Source organism: Diplodia corticola (genome assembly GCF_001883845.1).
Source record: "Diplodia corticola strain CBS 112549 chromosome Unknown scaffold3, whole genome shotgun sequence".
Lineage (NCBI taxonomy): Eukaryota > Fungi > Ascomycota > Dothideomycetes > Botryosphaeriales > Botryosphaeriaceae > Diplodia > Diplodia corticola.
The window spans coordinates 163,653-182,032 of NW_017971482.1; the positions used below are offsets into that span (position 1 = coordinate 163,653).

Genomic DNA, 18,380 nt, shown 5'->3' on the forward strand with positions numbered 1-18,380 from the left:
ACAGACCAACCCCTAAACAACTGGATATCATTCGTCTCATCCCGGTCTTTACATCCATATGTACCCACCGTCCTTTCCCGTTGTGTATCCCCATGGTGTCTGTAAAGAATCAATGGTTTGTGCCAAATCAGGAAAAAGAAAATCAAGAGCAAGGAGCATGAGATGAAGGGAATTAAAACGTATTATCTACAAGGAACAGAAAAAGTGGAAAGACTGGGGAGATGATGAAGAAAAAGCGCTCAAATGCCGCACGCAAAGCATGGTCTGATGCGATGGTGTGTATTGCAATGCTCGCTTCATGCAGTACGCTATTCTCAGCGCGCAAATGATGCCAAAGGAACCAAATATGCAAATGCAAAAAAAAAGGTAGAGACGCCAGCGCCGGGAAGGAGAGGAGCGCGAGAGAACCAAGAAGGGTGGTGTCGAGTGTCCGCCGTTCTCTCACATGATGACACACTCCCGATCCGGGGGTTTTCTCTTCGCCTTCCCTTTCCCACTACCTTCCGCCTTGGCCAGCTCGTCCGCCAGCGGCACGCTGCTGCTCCTGCGTGCCTTCTTCTCCTTCTTCGTGCGGCCAAAGCCCATCGACGTTGAGCTCTTCTGCGGAGCATGGATGTTATTTGTCGGCGCTTCGACGAGGACGAGCGGGTTGCTCGGGTCGCCCTCGACGTTGCTGTCATCGCCGCCGCTGGTGTCGTCCTTTTCTTTGGTGTCGCCGCTGCGGAGCGGAAGCGTGTTGGTGCTCTCGCCGAGGCGGTCCCGGCTCTTGCGGCCCGTGAGGCGGGACATGGTGATGCTGAGGCGGCCCTCGCCGCTCTGGCTGGTGGGGCGGCTCTTGCTGCCGCCGCCGTTCTTCTTCGCCGCCTTGGAACCGCGGCGCGAGGAGAGGAAGCTCGTGCGTGTCTCGTCGGCTGGCGTGGACGGCCCGGTGGCGTTGCGCGATGCGAGGCTGCTTTCGTCAAAGGCTATGCTGTTGCGGCGCGTGCTGTTGAAGCTCGAACGTCCCCGAGCGGAGTCGTTGGAGCCGGGGACTTCTTGGCTGGGTGACAGGATGTGGTTCTCCGTGAGCTCGAGGCTCGGGCGGCTCGGCTCCCAGTCGGAGGTGTCGATGGCAAGCTCACCTTTCTCAGCTAGGATGTTGTCATCTCCACCTGCAGCTTCTGAGTTTGCCTCTTCGTAGGTAGGGGGATCTCCTCGTGCCAGTTCCTCGTCGATGGGGCAGACTTGGTAGAAGAGGAGGTATGGTGTCTCTTCCTTCAAGGCTTGTTGGATGTCAACGTGGGTCACACGTTCCTTCGCCAGGTCATCAAATCGCATCCAGGGCGTGTGCTCATCATCATTGTCAGGTCGATAGTTTTCCGGTCCGTCCCTCGAGCCGACTGCTCTTGAAGTCTGACCGCGAACAAGCGAAATGTAGTGCCCAGAATCCACGGACGCCCCGCGATGGCATACCACGGATTGCAGGACAAGCTGAAAGTTTCCGAATAAAGGCCCTTCTTCCTGCATTCGGTCATCCGATATAAAATGGGGCAGCGCAATTTCCAATGGGATGTCAATGAATGTGCCACGTCGTACCGGGAGGCCGTTGGGCAACATCGAGTATCTTTTTAAGCATATACCCAAGATTGGGCGCTTCGCTGCAAAGTGAGCAGCGACTTGGGCATCGTTGGCTGGCGCATTGTCCGTGTACCAGGCTGTGAAGAGATTAGCTCTGTTGAACTGACCGTCTAACAGTTAACCACTCACGAATCAAGCTAAAGAATTGCCAGGCAGGCATTGTAATCTCCTTTTTGGCGAAGGAACTTGAGCGGGTACGTCCAGGCCCGGTCGAGGGCGCCTTCTCGGATGATTCCCCAGCTCCGCAGTGCCGTTCGCTGAAAATACTGTCTGTTCGGTGTCGAGTGTTAACAGGTCTCTCCGACGATATGGGGCTACTGGAGGCACTACTGTAGGTCGGTGCGGCTGGCGACTCCGGTCCGGATGTCACGTCAATCGATTCGACATGTACCGCATTGGATTTTTCTGGGGCGCTCGGAATCGGCTCCTCATTCTCCCTGACTGACTGAAGGGTGCCTCTCCGTTCTAGATGGCGCCTGACTTCAATACGGTTGTTGAAGTAGATCTCCAGACATTCTTCGAGCTTTATTGGTTCGTCGCTGTGCGGGTTATCCTCCGGTATAGCAACCTCCAACAACCTCTCGTTGACAAATCTGTGGTCATCGGCAACATCCTCTTTTCCCGTGTGATAGATGTCCATCTTCAATGTGAGCAAAGGTAGTTCCAGCTGACCAGTGATGAATGTAAATGCTTCTGACGCATCTTGCTGGTTCAAGTGCGCGGCATCCTCCCAGCCGCACTGGGCCAGGGCTTCCTGTAGATGTTTCGTCTATACGGAAGAATATCAGTCCTGGTTCAGAAAGGTAAGAGCGCATAGAACTCTACGTACGATGTCAACAGTGATGAGCTTGCCGGCGCGTAAGAGGTTCACCCAGAGCCGCAAGATAGTTGCTAGTCGTCTTCGGGGAGTGTCGGCAAAGGAGTCGAACAGCATGGCCTCGAAGGAATCCAGTCTTGCAAACATAGCGAAGAGCAACGAATCCAGATAGCAGGTGACCGAACACCTATTCTCGGCGCCAAGCAATTTCGTCTTTGGGCTGTATTCGCGCAAAATGCCGTCCACCGAATCCTCGAAGAGAACCAGCAGCTCCGTCGATTCCTTGACGTCGCCATTCGTGATCCTGGATCGCAGCGCATACGTGATTTGGGGGTCTTTGAGGGTATTGATTCCGTAGGCGGTGAGGCGCTGCGCAACCGCCTTGACCTGCATGTGCGTCAGCAGCCGCCGTGAGGACCCAGCATGATTCCGCGCACCTTTTTCTTCTCCTCTTCGCTGTCTTGCCTCTTATTGTCGTCGGTGTAGAAAATGTTGTACAGGTCGGATGGGATTGGTGGGGGAGGCTGGTGGTGGTGTTAGCAGGTCAGGTCTAGCAGGCAGGGCCTGGGAGCAGGCAGTCGACCGGCGAGGCAGAGCATCGGCCGCACAAAGCGCTCCTGACATTTTCAGGCGTGGCGGCCGTGAAGATGAAGGTGGAGACCCCGCGCAACATGCGGCGATGACCCCGCGGTCCGGCTGATGGCGACACTTCACTGACCTCCTCGATGCTGTTGTTGCTCTTGCGCTTCTCACCGGCGGAGCGCTTGCCGCGCCTGCTTAAGAATCGCGACATCCCCTCCATGATCTCGCCGCCGTACTTCGCAGACATCCATGAAGCAAGGTGGCCGGGAGGGCTGGTGGGCTTGGGCTGGGCTCAGACAGTGTGGGGTAGGCAGGCGGCGACGTTGGCGCTGTTTGCGCGGAGGATTCGTTTGCGGCGCAAGGCGAAGCGAGTGCGAGAGGTCGGATGCGGCGGGGCGCAGCGTCGGAGCGGACAGGAGAGCTCGAGCTCCCTTGCGATGTGAGCAGGTGCTGTTTGTTGCAATGGTCATGGTTCTTAACGGCCTCAGCTGGGGCCCGCCGGGGATCAAGCGCTTTGTCCGTGCGCAGCAGTCGCCGATTTTCTGGATCTGCGCATCAAGCCGACGACCTCGCTGAACATCACGCCAGCCTCCTCCCCACAATGGCCCTCCGCGAGCTCGGCGCGCGCCTGAGCTGCGCCCTCCGCACCGATGCGCGCCCCTGCTTGAGCGCCGCCGCGCCCCTTGGCCGCCGCAATGCCTCCTCGTCGCCGGCCACGGACCCCAGCGATGACCTGGAGGACGCCTCGTCGTTCGCCGCGCCGCCCCCGGAAGGAGAAATCATCAAGACATGGGATCCGATAGGGCGGCAGAAGCAGAGAGCAAGGCCCTTGCCATCCAGCAGGTGCGCGACACTGCAATTGGTGCCGCTGTGGCATATTCCGTCGCCGGCAGCGCACGTTTACCGCAGCCATCTACTGACAGATCTGTGGCAGATACCAGTTCCGATCCCCCAAGTACTACCGTGGCCCTCTGCATCCACACCAACCTCCGCCCAAGGCCGATCCGTCCTCTCGCCTGTTCATCCCCGGACCGTTCACATCGCCGCGCCTGGAGCAAACCTACGAAAGCACAATCCAATCCGACCTGATGACCTTGGCGTACCACCATCACCCCCCAGGCTATCGTGCACCGCCAAAGTCACAGAGATTACGAGAGTGGGTTGGCGATTCACCATACTTCAAGAACCGCCCTCTGAGAGGCCCTCGCGGTGGAGACACACTCCGTCTCCTGCGGAAGCCTATCACGTTCAACAACGTTCCCAAGCTGGAGAGCATCACGGTCCACAGCATGGTGAAGAAAGCGTCAGAAGACTCAGCACACCTTCACGTTGCTGGCATGGTTATCCAGGCCATAACAGGCATTCGCACCACTGCTCACAAGTCCAGGCAGAGCGTGTCGCAATGGGGGTTGCGTGAAGGCAGATTTATCGCCGTCAAGGCCGAGCTCACGGGTGAGGCCATGTACGATTTCCTGGGGAAGACAATCGACCTGGTGCTGCCGAGGATCAAGGAATGGAAGGGAGCCAAGGGCACTTCGGGAGACAGCAGCGGCAACATCGGGTTTGGTTTGCCCCCCGATGCTGTGGCCTTGTACCCGGAGGTTGAGGTCAATTACGACATGTGAGTTCGACCGGGCTTGTGTGCGAGCTTTGCCCGCTAATCTCGAGCAGGTACCCGCCCAAGATGATACCGGGTTGCCATATCATTGTGAAGACGTCGGCAAACACCGATATGGAGGCAAGAATGCTGGTCAACGCCGTTGGTATTCCGTTCTACGGCAAGTTCAGGAACTGAGCGGACAGCGCGTTCGATTGTATTCTAGCCTTTCAATCAGCGGCGGCAAAGCATCAGATCAGCACAGGGCCATGCGCGGGCGTGTACGAATACTTGATGAACCCCAACAAAGATCAGTTGAACGGAGTGATATGTATAGATGACCAGCTCTGTTGAAAGATGGCTTGAGTTTGTGGACGGTTTGCTTGTGTTTCATCGCTGCGGTACGACGGAAATCACGGCCAATTGGTGGCTGCATTCAAAAACAGTATGCGGTGCGAGGACCTTGATAGCTCCAGGCTGTCCAACCTAAGGCCGACCAGGTGCGTTTGGATGTCTGAATAGGCAGTCGAGCTACAAACGCGCATGAACGTTAGATTGACCATGCGCTGCCTCTACAGTACGTGTGACGCGCGTGATCCCGGAAAGATGTCCAGCGCAGCACGCAGCAGGAAGACAAAACACAAGCTCATATGTCAGTCAAAGGGCGCTTTGGAGCGGGCATTCAGCTTGTTCCAGATGCTCTTGAGCTCAGACCAATTGGAGCGTCGCAGCTGCAACGCAAATTGCCCATTGATCAAGCACGTGATGGCGCGCGTATCCGGAGAACCGACGCGACCGACCGTGGCGATAAGCACCACGGCAAGGGACGTGCGGCCGATGCACCAGTCGTCGACTCCACTTCATTGATCGAGCAGGATCCCCGACTCCCAGAGGTCGCCACGAGTCCCGGCGTTTTCTTTCTTTCTCTCTTTGATCCGTCGACTGGTCGAGTTCCGACCCGACCCGGTGCCATCAATTTCCCTTGTGGCAAACCGCAGAAGCTGCTAACAGCCGCTAACTTAATGTAAGACATCCGCTCCGCTGCCGCCTCTCTTTCTTGCGCTCGCTCTCACCGCCTGCTCGCCGTTTGCTTGGGTTCGATCGCTCATTCAGTCGCCTGTGTTAGTCTTCTGTTTCACTCCCGCCATGGCACGAGGTAGACCCAGGGCGTCAGCCCAGTCTGGTAAGTGAGGAGCGCATCCGATTCTCTACGTGCGGCAGATGCTGCGTCGTAACGCCCAACACCAGCCTGCCCGGTTTTACAGCGCGACCTCTGCTGACCCTGCGCAGCTTCTTCGACCGCTTCACCCGCAGCCGATTCTTCAGTGCCTGTCAACACTCGCGCCCGGTCTTTGAGGTCCCGCACTGTCGTTCCGAACAGCTCCGACAGTGCAGACGAACTCAACACTGTCACGCCCAAGGTCGGCACCTTGAAGGCGGTCGCCATCATGTCTGCGCCCCGGGCAGCGCGATCCTCGGCAAAGAAAGCTACCTCCACCGAGTCGTCGATTGACTCGACAAGTCGCGACCATTCTGCCGAGGTCGAGACCCCGGCTACGAGCTATTCCAACACACCTGCGCCCTCGACCAGAGCGAAGCGAACAAGAAGCACGAGGCTTTCACAGGCAAAGGCTGGAAACGGAGGTACCGCCAATGACGAAGAACTCGCTCGTACCTTGCAGGAGGAAGAGTATGGTGGCGGCAGCTTCAAGAAGCCGAGGCGAGAGGTCAACGACAGTGAAGACGACGGAGAGGACGATCAATCATGGAACCCTTTCAAGCCGACAAAGCCGGCAGTCAAGGATACCGACGATGAAGAGCTATCCTCTGCACCTTCAGACCTTTCAGACGTTGACGTCCTGCCACTCGCGGCAGGCTCTAAGGGCAAGGACAAAGCTCAACCTCGCAAGACCACGAAGCTTCCCACACGCACTCGGGCAGCGCGCCCAAGCCGCGGCAAGATGATTATTGACTCCGAGAGTGACGATGTGGGCCTACCGAGTGAAGACACTGGTGATGACTTCGTGGACTCGGACGCCGAAGACGACTCTGAGGACGACACCGAGTCTCAGGACATACCACTTATCAACATGTCTTCCTCGGCACTGCAGACTTCCACTACTGATACAGCTCGCTTCAACGTCCCTCAGCTCACCGAAGAGGAGAGGGCCCGTCTTCAGACACGGTACATCCTCATTCAAGACCCCCGGGAGCGCAGGAAGAAGCGTCACCGTGATAACTTTGAGCGGTCGCATCCAGAGCTCAAGACTATGTGGAAGGACATTCAGAGAATTCCCATCATAAAGCCAACTCCTGTGCAGCAGCCAGCCTCAATCAGTCGGAAGCTAAAGTCTTTCCAGCTTGAAGGTCTTGACTGGATGATCAAGCAGGAGAAGACTCAATACAAGGGTGGCTTGCTCGGTGATGAGATGGGCATGGGTAAAACCATTCAAGCTGTCTCGCTGATCATGTCGGACTATCCTGCCAAGGCTCCTACGTTGGTTCTTGTCCCACCGGTGGCTTTGATGCAATGGTCGAACGAAATCAGCGACTACACTGATGGAAAACTCAAGGTTTTGGTTTACCACGGTTCGAACGCAATGTCTAAGAAGCTGGAAGTAAAGGACCTGAAGAAGTACGACGTCATTATGATCTCGTATAACAGCCTTGAGTCTCTGCACCGAAAGCAGGTCAAGGGCTGGACCCGCGCCGACGAGATTGTGAAAGAAGCATCACCAATCCATGCTATTGAGTACCATCGCCTGATTCTTGACGAGGCTCATAGCATCAAGCAAAGGACGACGGGCATTGCCAAGGCATGCTTTGCTCTCAAGGGCAAGTACAAATGGTGTTTGTCTGGAACCCCAGTCCAGAACCGCATTGGCGAGTTTTTCTCACTGCTCCGATTTCTGGAAGTCCGCCCGTTTGCGGATTACTTCTGCAAGCAGTGCAGCTGTGCCCAGTTGCATTGGACCCTCGATAAGGACTTCAAATGTTCTAAATGCCGTCATGCTGGTGCGCAGCATCTGTCGGTCTTCAATCAGGAGTTACTCAACCCCATCACCGGCGATGACCCGGTCAAGCGGAAGGACGCTCTGGACAAGCTTCACATGATCACCGCGCGTATCATGCTCCGACGCTTGAAGCGCGACTACACAAGCTCGATGGAACTTCCTCCCAAGGAGATCAAGATTCACAACGAGTTCTTTGGCGAAGTGGAGCGCGACTTCTCATCTAGCATTATGAGCAACACCCACCGTCAGTTCGACACGTACGTCTCGCGTGGTGTTATGCTCAACAATTACGCCAACATCTTCGGTCTCATCATGCAGATGCGCCAGGTTGCTGACCACCCCGATTTGATTCTGAAAAAGAAGAACGACGGCGGTCAGAATGTTCTGGTCTGCAACATTTGTGATGAGCCGGCTGAAGAGGCCATCAGGTCCCGCTGCCACCACGAGTTTTGCAGGGCTTGCGTCAAGAGCTACGTCCAAACGTGCGAGGCTTCTGGTGCGGATGCGGATTGTCCTCGCTGCCACATTCCCCTTTCTATCGATTGGGAGCAACCGGATATCGAGCAGGATGAAGACCTTGTCAAGAAAAACTCCATCATCAACCGAATCAAGATGGACGAGTGGACGTCTTCGACGAAGATTGAGATGCTCATTTATGATCTCTACAAACTTCGCAGCAAGAAGCAGACTCTCAAGTCGATTGTCTTCTCACAATTCACGTCTATGCTGCAACTCATCGAGTGGCGTCTCCGCCGTGCTGGCTTCAACACTGTCATGCTTGACGGAAGCATGAGCCCCGTCCAGCGCCAGAGATCCATCGAGTACTTCATGAAGAATGCCGATGTCGAGGTCTTCTTGGTGTCTCTGAAGGCTGGCGGAGTTGCATTGAACTTGACAGAAGCTTCCCGTGTCTTCATCGTCGATCCTTGGTGGAATCCCGCCGCAGAGTGGCAGAGTGCCGACCGTTGTCACCGCATTGGACAGAAGCGCCCCTGTGTTATTACTCGCTTGGTCATTGAGGACTCCGTGGAATCTCGTATCGTCATGCTTCAGGAAAAGAAGGCGGCCTTGATCAACGGAACCGTCAACAACGATCAGGTAAGCATCGAACTGGTTCTTTTGAGAATTCCCCCAATGCTGACAAGCCTCACAGGTTGCTATTGAGAAACTCACCCCAGAGGACATGCAGTTCCTCTTCCGCGGAACTTGAGCAAGAGAGGTCATTCTCTGCTCAAAACATGCAGACCACAGAAAGTGATTTGAACGGCTACACTTGCTTGATTCTTGATGGACTTCAGAATTGAAGAGCCATCTCACTTCGGTTTCTTACTTTCGTGTTTGAATTCTGAAGAGCTGGTTCCTCGCATAGGAACTCTTTTTCTTTACCTCCAAAATTCGGACCTGGCTCTCATATCGCACCGACGTGCACTTTTCACCTTCACAAAACGATCATACATCCCCCCAAAAGCCTGCAGGTATATGGTTGAGCATTGGGTGGATTCTTGCTGCATGCTCTTTTTATACCCACGGAGGACATTTCTTTTACGGCACATGGCATCAGCGGACAAGTAGAGATTTGAGGCAGATGAGGTAGACGAATTAGCTACTTTGCTGGCAGAGGTTTTCTACCGCATTCTCCTATTATTTGCGTCTGTGCGCGTCACTGACCGAAAAAGCCTTCTTCTGGAGGCAACAGTTGTCTTTGTGGGTCCAGATGCTGATACAAGACACAGTTGTCATGGCGAGTGCTTTGCACATGGTCGCAGTTCTCAAGTCCAAGATGGCGGGTTGTTGCGGAGCTGAAGTTTCATGATAGGGCTTATGGCGCGAAGCCCATCAAAGTAGAGAAGACGACCTAGGTTAACTATGTCTTCGAAGACGTCAAAGGTGAGCCGCGTTTACCACAATCTCAAGAAATTCCACCGTCTGAGAAGGAGTCTTTGCTGATAACAGAGCACCAGGCGGAACCCTCTTCCAAAACGAGCTCATGGGCCAATTTCTGGTGGGCGTGTTCAAGTTTGAGAAGACGCTGGGGATTCACGAAGGCCTTTCCGGAGTTTTAGCCTACCAGGAGCAGATGTGCGGGATGGAGAATCTAGACTCTGGGCTGATCCTGACAGCGGCGAGAATCTCGCTATGATCCATTTTAGCGCCCAATTCCGGCCAAGATATCTTGCCTTTGATCTCAACTCCAGCACTTGTCCGGTCCGCGTCAAGGATGAAGGAAGGAAAGAGATCAAGATCAAGGGATTGAACATTCCGTTGGACAAAATCCAGGCAGGGACCGGCGGAAGGAGAGGGAGCGAGCCGGGTAAGGTTGAGGGCAAGAAGTGGGTTACTGGAGCGAGGGTAGAGTTCGCTTCGGATGTCGAGAAGCTACTGTTCTTGGAGAAAGTGAAGGAGGTACAGCAGACCATGGTTCGCTTGCCGGATGTATAGATTTGGTATGGCATGGCGTTTGGACAGGTGAATTAGCAGCAGAAGTAGTGGTTGTTGCTGGAGGCTTCCGGGTTTGACGAGATGCTCTGAATCGAATAGGACATCCAAATGCGGTATGCTAGCTGTGAGTACATGATGAATCGAAGAGTAGTAACAGTGAAGGGAGAAAGGGTCCGTCTCTATTTCTAGTATTACATCATCAAATCATTGCTCTGGGGTATTTCGACGCTCCAGGACATGATCTGCGTGGTTTGATTACCCGCCTTGGGGGAGGAGCTGCTCCCAGCCGCGCAATTCTGACATTCCTTGCCGCGTTTTCGCCGAATGTCCCCGGTGCCGCAAGATTTATAACATTGTACAGTTTTGTCGGAATAAGTAGATGGTCGCCAGGAATCGTGAATGGTTTTAACCAAGGGGAGAGAAAAGCCTGTTCGAGTTAGATTGTGCGCTTCGAAAGTAAGGTTGGCACTTCGGTCGGACCTGATGATGGCGGGCTTGGGTGTGCTTTGCGACCAGCCTGAGGCAATGTCAGCAACGGTTATGTTTGGCTTCTCGGTCAGGCCATACCAAAGTAGAGGATCAAAGGAAGGTATCCACTTTGCGATTGTCAGAAACAGAAACAAGCGAAAAGGACGGCAAGACCAGCGTACTAGTGGATGGCGACGCGGGAAACGTCAATGAGCTTAGAGATGCGCTCCTGCGAGAAGGTCAGTGGGCGCGAGATGGAGCACATTTGTGCGTGTATGCATACCTTGGACTCCTCGGAGAGAGTGAACATCTTGGCTGGTGGTGGGGGAATGGGGTTGTGGACGAGATGGTGTGAAGCGGGCGATGTTGGTCGGAGAGTCTCTCAGAGCTTCGTCATGGACCGTGAGCCCGAAAAGTCGATGCGCCGGCAAAGCCTCGGCTGAACGCGAAGCTTAGGTTTTCCGGGCCGCGCGCGCGTCTCGCCGCCCGCCGCCCCATGTAAGCTCTTGAAGCTCGACATCATCGCAACCTCGCGCCAGCAGCCACCACTTTCTTTCACTCCACTGCAGGAGCTGCTCCCGACCCCCAGCACCTGTGCCGCTGCATTGAGCTTCCGGTGATCTACACATCGCCATCATGTCTGCCCCGAGCCGTCATTGGTAAGTTCTCGTTCAACAGCTCTGGGCATAACCAAGCCACCATGAGACTAAGGATCCATTATGTTCGCAGGGAGCAGGACAAGGAAGCCACCGTTTACGTCGGCAACCTCGATGAGCGTGTGTCTGACAAGCTGGTCTGGGAGCTCATGCTCCAGGCTGGCCGCATCCAAAACGTCCACCTTCCGAAAGATCGCGTTACCCAGACTCACCAGGGCTACGGCTTCGTCGAGTTCCAAAGTGAGGAAGAGGCCGACTATGCCGCCAAGATCATGAACCAGATCCGCCTCTACGGTAAGCCTATCCGTGTCAACAAGGCCAGCGCCGACAAGCAGAAGACCGTCGAGGTCGGCGCCGAGCTCTTCGTCGGCAACTTGGACCCTATGGTTGATGAGAAGGTCTTGTTCGACTGCTTCTCGAGATTCGGCAGTCTTGTCTCGGCTCCAAAGGTACACATACTCGTCCACGCATTACTTTTCACCCGATCTAACGTGATCTCGCACAGGTCGCGCGCGACGAGAACAACTTGTCCAAGGGTTACGGCTTCGTCTCCTTCGCTACATTCGAGTCGTCCGACGATGCCATTGCGAACATGAACGGCCAATACCTCATGAACAAGGAGATCAGCGTCCAGTACGCCTACAAGAAGGATGGCAAGGGTGAGCGCCACGGTGATGCTGCTGAGCGTGCTCTCGCGGCCGAGGCCCGCAAGCACGGTGTCCAGCCGACCACGCAGCCCCTTCCCCCCCAGCTGTTCCAGCAGCCTTCCCTCCCGGCTCCCAGCGCTCCCGCCGCCATGCTCAACGGTACCGGCCCTACGCCGCCTCCCGCTCCCGCTGGCTTCGCGCCGCCGCCCAACTACCAGAACGTACCCCCGCCGCACCAGCAGAGCCGCACAACTCCGGTCCAGTCCCATCCGCTGCCGCCGCCGCCCGCCGGCCTTCCCGCTCGCCCCCCGCCGTCCCAGGCTGGCTACGGCGGCCCCGCTGGCTACGCTCCTCCCGGCTTCTCCGCCCCCCCTCCGCCCGGCCAGTTTCCGCCCACGGCTGCTCCGCCGCCGGGCTTCGCCCCTCCGCCGAACTTCGCTCCTGGATTCCCGCCGCCTGGCCAGGGCCCTCCTCCTCCCGGAATGCCTCCTGGCATGCCGCCGCCGGGCTTCGCGCAGCAGCCGGGATACCCCAGGCGTTGAGAGCATCAGCCGTGCTACGTGCTTTTCTGAATGCATTTTCTGAGTTCTTATTTGAAGTCGTAAAAGCATATGGTTGGTGGTGTGTGAAATACCCCTCAGCATTCACTGGGAATGAGAACAAAAGTTATTGGTGGGCACAGACAAGCCTGCTAGGATGGAATAAGGTCGGCGTCTTAGGGGTTATTTCCAAATGCCTACGGGCACGAACGTAAGTAGCCAAATGTTGTTTTGCGAAATGGGGCTTGTCAGTAATGTAAGGTGTGCAGCAATTCGAACGATCCACTTCCCAAGAACATACTGAATGGGTGGCGAGAGTCGAATTGCTGCTTCTGCTGCTGCTGAGTGACACACCATTGACAGTGACTTCGTGTGAGAAGCTGACAGCTTCTACTGCCCAAATGGGGCCCGCGATATTGAGTATTTCAACGGAAGGGAGAGCTTCCGCGGAGTAGTAAGGAAAACCGGCAGGAATAGTCCGGGGTAATGATAGTACGAGGGCAAACAAAGAAATGCGGAGGAGACTCCTGTCGGTAATACAAATGAAAGGAGGAAAGAAATGAGGAAAGCCAAACCCCTCCAAATCCAACGCCCGCGCTTGCTAGAAAAAAAAAGGGAAAAGTGATCCAAATCCGGTGATAATGCTTCCAGCCCAACTTTCCAAACTCCTTTATCCTTCCCTACCGAAATCGCTTTCGATCGCCCCGACTTGAATTCTTCCATAGTTGGTGTCTCGCCTTCACATCCCCAACCGAATCCCACCATCGCTCCATCTCCCCGCATGAAACGTACACCCTTCCCCCAAAGCTCACGAGAAGGACACGAACTTGGGATCCCTCGGGAGGCCGTCGGGGCCGATGTTGTTCTTGGAGAAGCGGTCCTGCATGTAGACGCGGCGGGCCTCGTCGAAGCCGCAGCCGCGGGCGCGCATGATGCGGCGCACCTCGGCCTTGGCGGCGCCGTCGAGCCCCGCGCGCGCGTCGCCGCCGGCGACGTTGCCGGCGAGGTCGAAGTGCGCGCTGCTGAAGCCGGCCTCCATGTCGTCCTCGAACGAGCCGTGGCCGCCGGGGAGCCGCGAGTACAGCCACCGGCTGAAGGGGAGGTGTGGCAGGTGCGAGCTCCAGCGCGCGCGGGTGAAGTAGAGGGCTGTGGTTGGGATTGGTCAGCTGTGTTCGTTGTAGAAGGTTGGCGTGGAGATTCGAATGTTGGGGCTGGTGTGGCTTGGCGCCTCTTTGTCTGGGCAGGAGGTTGGATGAGGAGGCGTACCGGTTGCGATTACGAAGATGGAGAGGGCAATGGAGTAGGCGAGATAGTTGTCCACGAACATGGTGGGGGATGTGTCGTGAGGTTCTCTGGAGGGAAGATGGACTGTGGAGTGGACGAGGCGGGCTCGCGGTGGTGGTGGTGGTGGTGGTGGTAGCTCAGGATTCCTAACACGACCCGGAACCGCGGCTGCGTGCGGAGTACACTAGGTGACGAAAGAGAACGGAACGGAACGGAATTAGGGAGCGGCGACGCGTGTGCGGAATAGCTGGTGCTGCGGTGTTCTGCGGATATGGCGGCAGTTGTGGGGCTGCTGTTACAGCATGGTGCTGGCGTGGATGGAGCTGATGAGGGTGGTCTGCTGGCTCATTTACTGTGCAGTAGCTGAAGGTAGGGTAATGCGCTTGGGCCGTCCGGACACGTTCCCCGGCGATCACCTGTCGTCAGCGCCGGCTGCGCCACCCCGGCCAGACCGGATGCCGGCGTTTCTGTTCTCCCGCAGCTAAGCCGTTTGCGGGGTAGTTTCGCGACGGGCAATTTTGGAAATACACACGGCGACCACACGAGACGAGTGCAGGACAGCGACAAGAGAGACGGCCGCCCGACACACTTCACCACCCCCAACAAACCCCCCAAATCCGCCACAATGGTTCAGAACGTCTCTGCCGACCTCGTCTGGGAGGTCACCCGCAACACCAGCGCTTTCCTCCTCAAGCGCAAGCAGGGCGGTGGTGTCCAGTTCTCCCGCGACCCGATGAACCTGACCAACAAGCACTCCCGCAAGGTCCGCATTGCTCTTACCACGAAGCACCGTCCCGTACAGTCTGGCTGATTAGTGTTTCGTGTAGTACGAGGGTTTCGTCAACGACAAGGTATTACCAATTCCGGGCAATGAGCGACGGCTTTAGGATCGATCCCGACTAACGCGACCTTGTGCGATTGAAGGCCTACGGTATCCAGCCCGCCAAGAACGGCGGTGTCGAGTTCACCATCAAGAAGGCCAACAAGGCCAACAAGCCCGCCTCGGCCATCCAGACCACCACCTTCGGCCCCTCCACCTCCTCCCGCAAGTACGTACCCCGCAATTCCGGAACAGGTCCCGCTGTCGGCGCGCGCTCTGCTATTTGGAGGAAGTTATGGGTGGATCGTGAATGTTGACAGCTTGGGATAGGGTCTACAAGAACGTCATCAACTCGACCGTCAAGCGCCACTACCGCGCTGACCTCCAGAAGGAGGCCGTTGCCCGTGCTAGCGCCATCAAGCACGCCCAGAAGCCCGTCAAGGCCGACAAGCCCGCCAAGCCTAGGGGCAAGAAGGCTCTTCAGCAGGCCGCCAAGTCCGAGTAAATGTCCCATTTCGCTCGGTAATGAGGGTTTAAAAATGGTCAGGGGATAAGGGGGGAAAGGATAGAAAGAAGTGTCTGAGGAGGAGCATTTTCTCTCTGGGTTCGGATGACAAAGGAGTTTTTTTCCATCATCGGCGCATATGCGAAATGCAAAGAGCAAATGGCTGAACATGATCACGAGCTGGGGAATTGGCTCGGGTTCGGGGACTTTGACTCCTTTTCACTAACTCGAATCGAAACAATTTCCAATATCACGCTTGTTTGCGGCATGCTGGAGGATCTCGTGTGCCAAATATACCCAACTTCGATGAAATGTCTCGGGAACTTGAGGGGGAGTCTTGGTGCTTGAAGCTTTGGCCCGAGGAGATGTGGGGTGCGGGGGACTTGCGTTCCAGGCTACTTTACGTTCCGGTACAGCTTTGGCTCGGATGACTGCACCACAGTCGATAAAGTCAAATCACTCGTCCGGAATTCCTTGGTCGCCGAATCGACATGATACGCCCTGACTGAACAATTATTTGACGGACCGTAGATTTGAGCCCTTGAGTCCCGCGCAAGAAAATTGAATCTAATATCTAGACGACATTGACCACGGTCACGACAATATCCACGTCTAGAGATTGGATTCAATTACATACATAAGTAGTATCTTCTGTGGAGCCAGGCTGAGTATCAGGTCTCGATTGTATGAAGTCATGACTAGTGGCAACCTGGAAGACTAGTATCGTCATTGTGGTTCAAGTGTAGTTGTAAGCGCCAAAGCTGTTTTGTCAAGCCGATATATATACAAGACGACCTCAACCCCCCAACACAGCATAGCTCTTCTCCTACCCTTTAACACTTTGCGCCTATATACTCGTTTAGCTATCCCTTTCGTCCTTTTTAGAAGCCAAATCACAGCTCTGACATCTCATCTTACTGGGGTAGAAAATAATTAAGTACCTCTAACACCAGCTTCTGAGAAAAGCCAACATTTTTAAGCTTAGCAGCGATCTATTGCGCCACTCTCTTAATTTCGGCGGTAACGGTTTAACTTGTCTACTTCCATACGACAAAGCTTGACTCTTGAGTCATCAGAGAACTATTGTAACGCGAGAGAATTTTCCGAGAACCAAGTCTCTTCGTGGCTCGTGGTGAAGATAGAGTAAATCTCTCGACAACAAGACCGAACGCTCAGTTACACAGGATGTGAGATCTAGACTGACCTGTGGAGATGAGCGGAACCAAAGAAGGATTGCATTCCATAATCCTGCACTACCCTAGCGGACCGATCAGTGTATCAACTGGTTGCTGCAGTGGAATGCTTGGGTAGGAATGTACCAGTGTATCTTGTGGCTGACTTGGCGAAAACACACTTCCGCGTGTGGGCGTGCTTATTTTGTACGGCAACGAATAGTGATTCAGAACCTTGCCAACACTGAAACAGATATGGCGGGCAGATCGAGATCTCTCCTCCACCACTTCTAAACTACGTGAGGACTACATGGTCGCATTGAGACATTATTTGCTGGATACAGCAGGTGCCGTCAAGGGCGGAGAAACAGTAGCAACCATGACTGCAAATATCCCAATTCAATTCAAATGGTGTACTTGAACTCCGGATGCCTGTATCCAAGCATTCCCTCGTCGCCTTCCTGCAGTCTGTAGTCCCTCTTACCACTTGCCCTTTTCCTGTTCTCCCACAAACAGTAACAGATATTGATCGTGCTGAGCGCGAGCGAGAGGCAGAGCACGCCAATGTTGATGGCATGGCCGCTGGTATACCTTGGCCTATGTGCAAAGAAGAAGTCAGCAAGGATGATGATCCTTCAACCGGGAGCCAAGTCTCAAGCCCATAAAGCCACCCCGCTCGGCGTCAAAAGTTGGTGCCGAGCCAGAACGCTCACTTTGGGGCAGTGACGCATGCGGGGCAGTGACGCATGCCATGTTGGCGGAAATGGAGAGACGGCCACTTACGCATCTTTCTGCAGGTAGGTGAAAGTCGCGATGAAGGCGGCCATGTTGGCGACCATGAGTTGGAAGCCGGTGCCCGTTGCTCGGACGTAGTGGGGAGCTAGGTTGTTAGCGAGCCAGCCCATCACAAGAGGCGAGCACGGGAAGACTCCTGCTGCGACGAAGAAAGTGCCTCCATAGCGTGTGAGCGCCCGCGCGCTTGCGATTTGCATGATATACCCAATGATGGCAAGCGTTGCGAGGGCAATCATAAAGGGGCCGCGGACTTTGTATTTGTCGGAGAGGTGGCCGACAAGGATAACGCTGCAGAAACCACCGACATTGGGAGGAACGGTAAGTAGCTGAGCCTTGACAGAGGTGTAGCCAAGTGTCTTGATAATAGTAGGAAGAAATAGGGAGAAGGAGTAAATAGGCGTGATGATGGCGAAGAAGTTCAGGGAGAGGATGAGCGTTTGCCAGTTCAGAAGGGCACGCCTGACCCAGGCCCAACTGAATTTCTCGGTTTCGACGCTGCCAGTTGTGGTGGCACCATGGGAATCGAGGTGCATGCGTGAAACTGCTCCTTTCCGTTCTTCTTCCGTCAAGAACTTCGATTCGGCAGGAGTATGGGGGAGGAAGAACATGGTCGTTATACCGACAATCACCGTAATGGCACCTGCAACCAAATCAATCAGCAAGATGAATGCATGCGATGGACAGCACGTTTCCCACCTTCGATGAAGAAGATGAACGGCCAGCCATTGTAGCCGTCGGTCTTGATCCTTGCCAGACCAGTGGCCAGGAGACCACCAAAAGCACCACTTAGTGGGGCAGCACAGTAGAACATTCCAATGCGGTACAGAAGCTCATGGCGACGGTAGAACATAGCCAGATAAATGATCATGCCACCCAGGAGCCCACCTTCAGCAAAACCAAGGAAGAACCTCGCGGCGAGAAGGCCGTGGTAAGACTTCACGAAGCCCATGAAGGTACTGATCAAGCCCCAGATGGTTACCATCCCAGGCAGGTAGTATCCAGCCTTGAAGTATTTGAGGACAAGATTGCTGGGAACATCGTAGCAGATGTAGGGGACGTAGAAGATGGCGAGGGCGATATTAAATTTATCAGCGTCGAGGTCGAGATCCTCTTCCAAGCCGTCGATTCTAGCATTGCCAATGTTGCTCCGGTCGATGAAAGCGAGAAGCCAGAGAGCGAACAGCCAGGGCACAATGTGCTTGTCGAACTTCCTGACGATGCGCTTTTCCAGCCCAGGACTGATGGTGGCTTGGTCCGTCCAGGTTGAGTTGAGCTTTTCCAGCTGCACCTCATTTTTTTTCTCGTTATCTGCGCTCGGAGAAGACTCAGCCATGATGCAGCTGCGAGAACCGCGCGATTTGGTGAGTGGATGGCAGGGTAGCAACAAGGCCAGTGAAGTGTCAACGGACAACGACGGGGGTCGTAGCT

At 55.2% G+C, this 18,380-nt stretch overlaps 8 protein-coding genes across 8 annotated transcripts; 5 read left to right on the forward strand and 3 right to left on the reverse strand.

Moving 5' to 3' along the window:
- Positions 1–441: 441 nt before the first annotated feature.
- On the reverse strand, positions 442–3,263 carry BKCO1_300056 (ubiquitin c-terminal hydrolase family protein; the record flags this gene model as incomplete). Its single annotated transcript, XM_020274217.1, has 5 exons — positions 442–1,694; positions 1,747–2,386; positions 2,447–2,821; positions 2,872–2,958; positions 3,153–3,263. The coding sequence occupies 5 exons, from the start codon at positions 3,261–3,263 to the stop codon at positions 442–444; spliced, it is 2,466 nt and encodes an 821-aa protein (XP_020134467.1).
- Positions 3,264–3,617: 354 nt separating this feature from the next.
- BKCO1_300057 (mitochondrial 54s ribosomal protein 7 5) lies at positions 3,618–4,811 on the forward strand (the record flags this gene model as incomplete). The annotated part of the gene is made up of 3 exons (XM_020274218.1): positions 3,618–3,859; positions 3,951–4,637; positions 4,688–4,811. The coding sequence occupies 3 exons, from the start codon at positions 3,618–3,620 to the stop codon at positions 4,809–4,811; spliced, it is 1,053 nt and encodes a 350-aa protein (XP_020134468.1).
- Positions 4,812–5,263: 452 nt separating this feature from the next.
- On the forward strand, positions 5,264–8,837 carry BKCO1_300058 (dna excision repair protein; the record flags this gene model as incomplete). Its single annotated transcript, XM_020274219.1, has 4 exons — positions 5,264–5,563; positions 5,643–5,796; positions 5,904–8,725; positions 8,781–8,837. The coding sequence occupies 4 exons, from the start codon at positions 5,264–5,266 to the stop codon at positions 8,835–8,837; spliced, it is 3,333 nt and encodes a 1,110-aa protein (XP_020134463.1).
- Positions 8,838–9,614: 777 nt separating this feature from the next.
- Positions 9,615–10,066, forward strand: BKCO1_300059 (uncharacterized protein; the record flags this gene model as incomplete). Its single annotated transcript, XM_020274220.1, has 2 exons — positions 9,615–9,706; positions 9,748–10,066. 2 exons carry the CDS (start codon positions 9,615–9,617, stop codon positions 10,064–10,066), a joined length of 411 nt encoding a protein of 136 aa, XP_020134464.1.
- A 1,104-nt stretch (positions 10,067–11,170) lies between these two features.
- Positions 11,171–12,379, forward strand: BKCO1_300060 (splicing factor 3b subunit 4; the record flags this gene model as incomplete). The annotated part of the gene is made up of 3 exons (XM_020274222.1): positions 11,171–11,193; positions 11,264–11,639; positions 11,696–12,379. 3 exons carry the CDS (start codon positions 11,171–11,173, stop codon positions 12,377–12,379), a joined length of 1,083 nt encoding a protein of 360 aa, XP_020134612.1.
- Positions 12,380–13,184: 805 nt separating this feature from the next.
- On the reverse strand, positions 13,185–13,703 carry BKCO1_300061 (protein precursor; the record flags this gene model as incomplete). The annotated part of the gene is made up of 2 exons (XM_020274223.1): positions 13,185–13,522; positions 13,643–13,703. 2 exons carry the CDS (start codon positions 13,701–13,703, stop codon positions 13,185–13,187), a joined length of 399 nt encoding a protein of 132 aa, XP_020134611.1.
- Positions 13,704–14,285: 582 nt separating this feature from the next.
- BKCO1_300062 (ribosomal protein l28e) lies at positions 14,286–14,985 on the forward strand (the record flags this gene model as incomplete). The annotated part of the gene is made up of 4 exons (XM_020274224.1): positions 14,286–14,423; positions 14,488–14,511; positions 14,585–14,709; positions 14,811–14,985. 4 exons carry the CDS (start codon positions 14,286–14,288, stop codon positions 14,983–14,985), a joined length of 462 nt encoding a protein of 153 aa, XP_020134614.1.
- A 1,576-nt stretch (positions 14,986–16,561) lies between these two features.
- BKCO1_300063 (mfs general substrate transporter) lies at positions 16,562–18,285 on the reverse strand (the record flags this gene model as incomplete). The annotated part of the gene is made up of 3 exons (XM_020274225.1): positions 16,562–16,754; positions 16,941–17,592; positions 17,649–18,285. 3 exons carry the CDS (start codon positions 18,283–18,285, stop codon positions 16,562–16,564), a joined length of 1,482 nt encoding a protein of 493 aa, XP_020134613.1.
- Between the last annotated feature and the right edge of the window lie 95 nt (positions 18,286–18,380).